Consider the following 9,544-nt stretch of genomic DNA (forward strand, 5'->3'; position numbering starts at 1 on the left):
GTCAACTCGTCTAATCCGTTTAGACACACATTTAGTTATTCTATCATTAACGTGTAATTTTAAATATATTAACAATTATTTAAGAAAATTTTTAAATTACACAATTTTTTTTTAGAATTTTCTAGAACTTTTTCAAAATTCATTTTTTTTAAAAATCAAATTCTATAAAATGTAAATGGTGTTCTAAGATATTTTTAAATTAATAAATGGCTAAGCTTTAGTTTGGAAAAAAAATAATTTTCTTAATAACTTATTTATTTATATTTATATTTTTTTACTCCATTTTTTTTTCATTAAAATCTAGAGATATCTTTTATTCTTAATATTCACAAATGACCCTCAGTAAGATTTAAGATTTTACTAAGTAATACTATTATGTCTCATGTGATAATGAAATACACTTGGCTTAACCAATAATAATAGTAGTAATAATAATATTATTATTATTAAGGAAAGTCTTCTAATCATAACACCTTATGATATCTAAAAACATGATCTGATGCCACATGGTTGTAAAGGATAAAATTTTACAAACTTTAAAAAAAAAAAATTTCAAAAGAAATTTATTTTTTACCATTGAACTTAATTTACGGTTATGTGACTTTATTTTTAGTAATGATATTTTATTTTTGATGGTGGAAATGAAACTTTATTAAATAGGTTATATATGGGTTGGGTTTGGTATAATGATTTATAAATGAGTTGGGTTTGGGTTTAGTAAATTTTTATGATACTCTTACCTCAACATGACAAGAACATGACTTGACCCAACCCATTGCCACCCCTAGTTGGGATCCATTGATTAACAAAAAATAAACTCATTATACAATCAAACATGTGTAATCACTACTGTTAAAACATGAATTTCAATGGTGAGGATTAAACATGCATTTCTAAGATAAATCTTGATGGATGAATTTCATATTTTTGAATTGTGTTTGTGAGTTTCTTAGATCATTGGTCAAAATTGGGGTGGGTCCCATATAGTCCCAGCTTACCAATAAAAATTTAGAAGTGATTGGGTGGAATTTTTTTATTTGATAAATCTAATGTCCTTTGTTCATCCATTCCTCTCATCGTTGCTTAAATCAATAGCTCAAATCATCTTAACTCTGTAATTTGTGGGCCATATAGGTGGATGTAGGAACTATATTTTTTTGGGTGAATTACCATTATGTGAGCTGAAAATGAGTTTTTTACAATTCTGACTAACTATCCAGTTTAATTGCCAAAACGTGAATGATCACGTTTTTGTTAAAAAAAATCTTTACGATAATGAATTCGAATTTTTTTTTTTTTGGTGAAGATTTTTGTTAAAAGATATGGTTCTATGGAAATAGTCACTTTAAACCTGTGATATAGTCACTTTCAAAACTTCCTAATTTGTTGTTGTTCACGATTTGGTAATTAAAATGAACAGCGAGAAGGAATCGTAAATTCATCCAAAACTTGATCAATTGTTCGTAAATATACCTTTTTTTTTTTTCCAGCTAATTAAGCAGGCAAAGAATATACTAATACCAGGCTAACTCCTGGCATTGAAACATCCCACTTTGGATCTTTTAATTCTATTTTATAATATTTGAAGAAGCTTTGACTGAGCTCACATTCCAATTAAGTGGTCAACGTATTTATGCTTGGGAACTTAACAAACTCTTTTTATCATTCTTAATGTCCTTTTAATTTCATTATTATTCTTTTTTTTATCATCGAATAATGGTACAGGTATTTTGACTAAGTTATCCAATTCATCTCAAGTACTTTTATTAGTTGTAATACATGTTGGTAAAATAATTTTTTATGAAGCAAGCCAAAGGTCCCCATCTACTGTGGAGAATTCGACGTCGGTACAAGTAGAAACACATGCAGACCACTAATAAGATCCTCAAATTGATATTTGATGATCATCCCACTTATAGGATATTCTTTGTTTTGGTAGGTTGTGATACAATGGCATTTCCAATGTTAGGCCCCACCATCAAATAATGAAATTTGAAGGCTGCATGTGTGTCATGTGGATGACAACGTAGCTTATAGATATATCAACCATTCTATCTTACTTAGTTTTGCCCTCCTTTTTAATCAGAGGATGTGTATAATTGCATTGAAAACAAATTTTTAGGAGAATTATTTTTAAAGAAAATGGTCATAATAAAATGGATTTTCTTACAAAATGTTTGCTAATGTTCGACGGTATCTAAGAAAGTCAGTTTTAGTAAAGCAGGGTAATTTTGATAGAACAACATTAAGATTCTTTGATCTTTATGAGAAAATCATCTTCACAGGGCCATGTTGGGTTAGATATCTTAAATTAAGGTCCTGATGGGCATTTTTCCTAACTTGAGTTATAATTGCTATATTTGATATAAGGTTAAATATGATACTATAGACTTTGTGTAGTTGATTTGGGATCGGGCAACCTATAATTATATGAATTAGGTCTATAATCATTCTCAATAAACTCTCATCTTTCATTGTTGACATAGGCCTAGTCGAATTACGTGCATCTTGTATTTTCTCATATATTGTTTGGTTTAGGGATCCATGATCATAGATTGCATTAGAGAATATTTTCCTCCCAAGAGAAAATAATTTCCTTGAGGAAGTAAGTTTCCTGCGAAATGTGCAATCATCACCAGCTAATGACATTTTTTTAAGGAAACAACCATTTTTTCACAATCATATTGACCCTGATATGGAAATATTTGTGGTGATTTGCTTGCTTATGTGGGTTTTGTTTATTAATATATACTTTACAATTTACGAAATAAAATAAATATATATTAAGAAATAAGTTAGAAGTGAAAATGAAGAAGAGGACGTATAGATGCATTTTAATATGGTAGATGAGAAGTACAATATACCTCCAATAGGAGAGAGAGAGAGATGTTAGTAACTTTACGTGGAGACGGCAACTTTAGGGTTTGGGCTTGGAATTGAAGTAGTGGTTTGCAAAGAATCAGAATGCTAGGTTTTAGGGAGTCATTTATGGCAGAGACCGAGGAACGAGAGTTCCAAGAAACAAATGGGATGTATGGTTAAATGAACAAATAAATATCTTCTTTTATTTTTGAAAAAATTTAGTGTCCAACGCTGTTGGACATCTGGTGTCCAACAAATGGCTGAGATTCAAAGATATCTACTTCATTACCGATATTTCTCCTTCCACATCACAGCTCTTTGTTGGGGTATCATCGTTAGGCCATTTGATCATATGGGTATCACACGTTAGATTTAGATAAATCACTTGGTTTGATGCTTGTACACAGCTGATCAACACCTATATTTTGTTTCACATTATATAATATAATAATAATAATAATAATAATGTGATGTGGATGTCTTGTAGGATGGAACTGCTATAGTTGTGGGTTTCACTGTTCTACGGATGCATATAAATATATATTGAACCTTAAATGTCAGCATAAAAACACACCCATTACTAAGATGTCTGCATCCATTTCAGCATTTCAGAAGGGGTTTTGTAACTCTTATTTTTATATGAGAAATATTAATATCACATTATTTAAAGTAATTTATAAAATTCTACACTTTTAATGAAATAGTATTTGAGAAAACCGACTTGACCATAATCTTTTGTAAGAGAGAAACAAAAGATGACCAAAGCTCCCTCAACTTCAACTTTTTGAGAAAAATCCTTATCGTCTTTGACCTCTTGGGTAACTTTTTTTTTTTTTTTTTTCGTTTTTTAACATATTGAATCTGATCTTTGACCACCATCTTCTACACAAAACCCCCTTGACTTCAACCTTCCATAACCCTCATCCCCATGAGTTTCTGTTAAGAGCTTGAAGCTAATGCATTTTGGTAATATTTTATTAGTCTCTTATAGAAAACCATGGTCAAGGGGTATCTCATAAAGATGCAGGGTTATATGAAATATTCACCAAAATGCAGAGGGGTCTGTCTATATTACCATATTATTTACTTAGTTTTTAGATATTATAAGATGGGTTCGAGTTTTTAATTTGTGTCGACCACCCAAGATGGCCAATGCAAGAGGGGTTTTCTATAACACTCCATCTTCATCTCTCTCTCTCTCTTCACTTTACATCTCTAGTTCCATTTCTCTTGTTTAGTGAAAAACTCTCACCTTCTTCACTAAACAATCAAATCTAGAGTGAGACTCAAAGATCTTTGAAACAAACCATGTTCTCTATGGTAAGCCTCTTCTTTATACACAATTCAACTTAAAGAAGCAATCTTTTTCTTTAATTAATTTTATTTTCTTCTTTTCTAACACATTATTCTTCATTTTTGCAGGAGAATTCTGATATATACTGAGTAATTTTTGTCAAACAAAAGGTAAAGAAATATGGGATCCATGAACTTCAACAACTGGTTATCTTTTCCTGTCTCTCCTACCCACTCTTCTTTACCTACTCCTCTTCAATCATCTCAATCTCATCAGTTCTCTCTTGGATTGGTTAATGATAACATGGAAAATCAAATGCAAATTCAAGGTATTAATTTATTGACCTCTCTTCAATCACTCCCTCTCTTCTGTCTCTTTTAATATTAATATTCTCATCAGTTTAATTTGATTTTTTTTTTGTCAGAATGGAATTTGATCAACTCTAGTGGTGAAGACATGGTCCCAAAGGTGGAAGATTTTCTAGGTGTCGGCAACTCCGGAAACCTGCCACAGGACCATTCCGCGTTAACGTTCAACCAAATTCAAACAACCAATTCGGACCACAACCTCACAAATTGCAATCTTCAACAAGTGGAAAGCTCAACTACTGATGCTAACAAAAACTATGTTTCTCAAGGAAATAATAGTAATATGCAGTCCTTGACACTGTCAATGGGAAGTGGTAAAGGTTTGATTGGTGAAAGTAGTACTGTTGAGAATAATGTATTAGCTGAAGTCACTCCAAGAAGGTCGATCGATACATTTGGACAAAGAACATCAATATATCGAGGTGTAACGAAGTAAGTATTAATCTATTTATCTGTTAACAATGTTGATTTACCTGTTTTATGTTACGTTTCATGTTAATCTACGGGGAGTAAGAACTATTGTACGTGAATATTAGAGATATATAGGATGGATTGTAATAAGTTATATGCTTAGAGTTTAAATTTCGTTAAGATTTTCTTTATATTGTTTTTATATAAACACAATTAGGGTTATTGTAATCAGCTTTTCAAAACATGGTATGATGTAGGCATAGATGGACTGGAAGATATGAAGCTCATTTGTGGGATAATAGTTGTAGAAGGGAGGGGCAGTCAAGGAAAGGCCGCCAAGGTATAGCTTTTAGATCTACTTGAGCTTTTAATTTTAAGGGTTTTTCAAACATCATTCTGATGGCTTACTAATCCTTTGTGGTTGTTATCATGGTTAATGGTTGCTTTCTTCGTCTCTTGCAGTCTATTTGGGTAAGTGAAACTTTGTATCTTTCATACATTTAGTACCTAGAGTGAAACTTTCTTCTTCTTATTCTAGTTGAATCTTAATACTTGCAATTAATGTGTTTTCAAAAAAATAAAATATAATTCTTGCATAGGTGGGTATGACAAGGAAGAAAAAGCAGCTAGGGCTTATGATTTAGCTGCTCTTAAGTACTGGGGCACCACCACCACAACAAATTTCCCTGTATGTTATTGTTGTTAAACAATGGCACACACTGATTCCTTAATTTGATTTTAATGTTTGTTGTACTTAATGTATGAGCTTTGTGTGTGATGTTTCAGATTAGTAATTATGAGAGGGAATTGGAGGAGATGAAGGATATGACTAGACAAGAATTTGTGGCCTCCCTTCGAAGGTAAATTATATTTTGCTTGATAAACATTCTCCTTGTCAATGTAGTAATTCTAGGAATGATGGCAGCAACATTAATTATATTTGAAACTTAGTTGTTGATATGGATGTGTTGCTAACTTACATGTTTCTCTCTTCTCTTCTTCTTATAATTTTCAGGAAAAGCAGTGGTTTTTCTAGGGGTGCATCTATGTACCGTGGGGTTACAAGGTACTGAGAATGTCATTTGAACACACACACACACACACACACACACACACACAATCTCTCTCTCTCCAAAATTTTCCTCATCTAGATCTTCACATCATTCTTCTCTTATTTCTCCTTCATCAATCCACAAAAGCATATTCTTATGAAAGATAAGCAAATGCAGATTTGCGAGATCTATTGTCAAGTCATTATGTAACTTTTGATAGTCTTCCTTTTATTGCAAGAAAACCCTTTATGGGGGATAAATTGCTTCTTCCCCAGATTAGAATTGTAAACTGAGGCATGGCCTCTTGTACAATTTTTCGATTTTATACAACTTTGCTTATTCACCACAAAAAATAAAAATAAAAAAAATGGATGGATGCTATTTCAAGTTAGAGTTTACTTCTAGTTATGATTTTTTTTCTTCATTATTTTTTCATCAAACCCTATTAGGGATGTTTTCATCACAATCAAGACAGTCAATACAATTCTATCTTTATTTCTCTTTCATTAATACACAAAAGCATCTTCTTATGAAAGATTAGGATGAAGACTTATTGAAGTTAAAATTTACTTCTGGTATGATATATTTATTTATTTCGATTTCCTTATTTTTTTATAAAACCCTATGAAGGATGATGTGATTCCAATGAAGTCAGTTAACATAATTCTATTATTCTACATCTTTAAATAGGCACCATCAACATGGGAGATGGCAAGCTAGAATTGGTAGAGTTGCAGGAAACAAAGACCTCTACTTGGGCACTTTTAGTGAGTCCTCTTTTACTTTGAATGGACTGATTATAAGGTGCCATAGCATGCATTACACTTGCCTTATTAATTTATCTTTTTAACTCAAATATGTAGCTACTGAAGAAGAAGCAGCCGAGGCTTACGATGTTGCAGCTATAAAATTTAGAGGCCTTAATGCAGTAACAAACTTCGACATGAATCGTTATGATGTCAAAAGCATCCTTGAAAGCAACTCGTTGCCGCTCGGAGGAGGAGCTGCTAGGCGTTTAAAGGAATCACAAGCAATTGAATCAGAAAGAAAGAGAGAGGAGATGAAAGCTCTGAGTTCAAGCTTCTATGATGGTAGTTCTTCAAGTAGCTTTCAAGGATACCCTTTACTTTCACAATTTGAGCAACCTCAGCCTTTCCTAGCCTTACAAAACCCTCCAAATTCTCATTATTCTCTAGAGCCCCCACTATTTCAACAGAATTTCCTTCACCCCCACCATCACCAACAATTGCACCAACAAGCCACCTCTTTGCTTCAACCAAACCAAGACTCTCAGTTTCATCATCATGGGTACCTTCAAAACCACCCTGCAATGCTTCATGGGTTGATGAACATGGGATCATCAACATCTTTGGTGGATAGTAGTGGAGGCTCTAGTAATGCTTATAATCAAGGGTTTTTGGGTAATGGGATTGTAATGGCTGCAAATCCATCCACTATCAATACTGAAGGTGTTGGATCGATATCTGATGTAAGTATCGTCAAGCCTGATTATGATATGAGTTCTGGTGGTTATGGTGGGTGGTCCGCGGATTCGGTTCATGGAGTGAATTCTGGTTTCTTTACAATGTGGGGTGATATTTAAGATGGATGCTAAGGAAAATTATGAACTTCAGTTTTAAATTTTGTTTGTTTTCTAGGTTCTGATAAATGGTGCAATTATATAAAAATCTTATTTTAGAAAGTACTATTGATATCACTTACTCTGCAGATCATACTTGAGAGTAAAAGTGGAGATGGAAAATGATGAAGTAAGGGTGTCTATGATTACAGGCTAAACATTTTCAAGGAAAAAATGAATTCTGGTGTTTGATAGTAGCCATGAAAATGTCAAAAGAGAGTTGGCATTTAGTTTTGGGCTCAGAGTTAATGCTCTGAGAGAATGATTCGAGGAGATGAGAAAATCATTTTCTAATAGAGATGATTATTGGGAAAATATTTTTTCAGGTGTTGCGATTTTGGAGATAGCCATTCAAAATTATTATGAAGAAAATAAAGAACAAACCAATGCAAAGATAGCAAGATTTACAGGGTTTGGTAATGATGCCTACGACCGTGAGTAGATTAGGTCTTATTCATTTAGGAGTCAAAGGAGAACAGTTCAAAAGAAATAAGAGAAATTTAATCCAAAATCCAAGTTTTGAAACCCTTTTCATCCCTCTCCCCCGTCTCTCTCTAACCTAGAAGAATTCTAATTAATGTAAAAAAATTGTCCCAAAATTACTATTTGTAGGGTTGCAAAAGAGGAACTTATCCTAACAGTTAGATAAACCCAAATAGAATGGATGAAATACAAGATACATAAGTAACAATTTACCCCTTCACTTTTATCACAACCCCATTGAAGATCTCTCTTGGGACAACCATTCTAAGTTAGCCTAAATACTCAAACTACCTTGGAGAGAAAGTGCGCATGTCTCACATAGTGAACTTCACCTCATCTATGCCAAGGATGCACCTCCATCTCAAACCTACATCAACTTGACTCACTCACCTATCTGTAAATCACAAACAACCATTGGCATTTTAGAAGTACCGGTTACACACACCATAGAATTATCTTGGTCCCCTCAACTTGATTACACAACCAACATAGTTGTGTAGTTGCCTGAGTCAGCTTCCTAGTCAACTCCATAAATGAACGTCTACTTGTCATCTCGAACTATAGAAACTGCATCACGATCATTAATTTTCAACTTGAAAGTATAAATTTATTTATGACCATCTGTGAGAGAGAGACTCTTTGTAGATGTCTACTACTACGAATTCTCTGTTTCCAACCACTTTATTTCATCTGATACAATTCACCACACTTCTCTCCCTTCATTAGGACCATGCAAGCGCATGTGATTTTTTTAACTCCAACTCTAGCTAAATGCTACAACCTGTGGAGTCCAACCTTCTAAGTCACATTACTCCACCCAAAGTACATATCACCCCCATCAAACATTTTTATTTTTAGCATATCATTACTTGTGATATCACAAACAAACCCATCACCAAAGGAAACAACAATTGGCTTTCTCTATTGGAATGTATCAAAATATTTAACCTAGAACATACATGGACAGAACAAGCTAAATCTAAACACTAGAAAAAATAGAAGACTTTAGACATCGGCAAAAATCTGTTGTCTAAAGTCATAAAACCGATGTCTATTCTCAAGATTTTAGACATCGTTTTTTTAACCGGAGTCTAAAGTTTTTGTGACCTGCAATGTAAATTTCAATTTCAATTTCAAAACAATAATATTTAATTATTTAATGTATGTATATATATATACATACATTACATGCCTTTAAAGACCTAGGTTTTTTCTTCTTTTTTTTTTTTTTTTTTTTTTCGATTTTGGGTCCAAAATGGACAAATGAGTTCCTAATTGAATGATAATGGAAGAATCAAACATACTCTAAAAAAAATTATATACACAAACACCAAAAGAATAAGTTCCTTTTGCCTTAACTGCCAGTTAAAAGACTAAGATTAAGATATATGATAACAAAGTCAACTAACCAATACGACTTAAAAAATGGAAACCT

General features: G+C 32.7%; 1 protein-coding gene across 1 annotated transcript; it reads left to right on the plus strand.

The window, feature by feature from the left end:
* Window positions 1-4,047: 4,047 nt before the first annotated feature.
* Window positions 4,048-7,651, plus strand: LOC147386683 (AP2-like ethylene-responsive transcription factor PLT2). Its single transcript, XM_086423431.1, has 10 exons — window positions 4,048-4,182; window positions 4,285-4,484; window positions 4,581-4,956; window positions 5,193-5,275; window positions 5,398-5,406; window positions 5,535-5,623; window positions 5,722-5,795; window positions 5,951-6,001; window positions 6,678-6,754; window positions 6,851-7,651. The coding sequence occupies exons 2-10, from the start codon at window positions 4,337-4,339 to the stop codon at window positions 7,588-7,590; spliced, it is 1,647 nt and encodes a 548-aa protein (XP_086279557.1). The 5' UTR covers window positions 4,048-4,182; window positions 4,285-4,336; the 3' UTR covers window positions 7,591-7,651.
* Window positions 7,652-9,544: the final 1,893 nt, after the last annotated feature.

This window comes from Akebia trifoliata, chromosome 14 (assembly GCF_017979445.1).
Source record: "Akebia trifoliata isolate Shusen 1 chromosome 14, ASM1797944v1, whole genome shotgun sequence".
Classification (NCBI taxonomy): Eukaryota; Viridiplantae; Streptophyta; class Magnoliopsida; order Ranunculales; family Lardizabalaceae; genus Akebia; species Akebia trifoliata.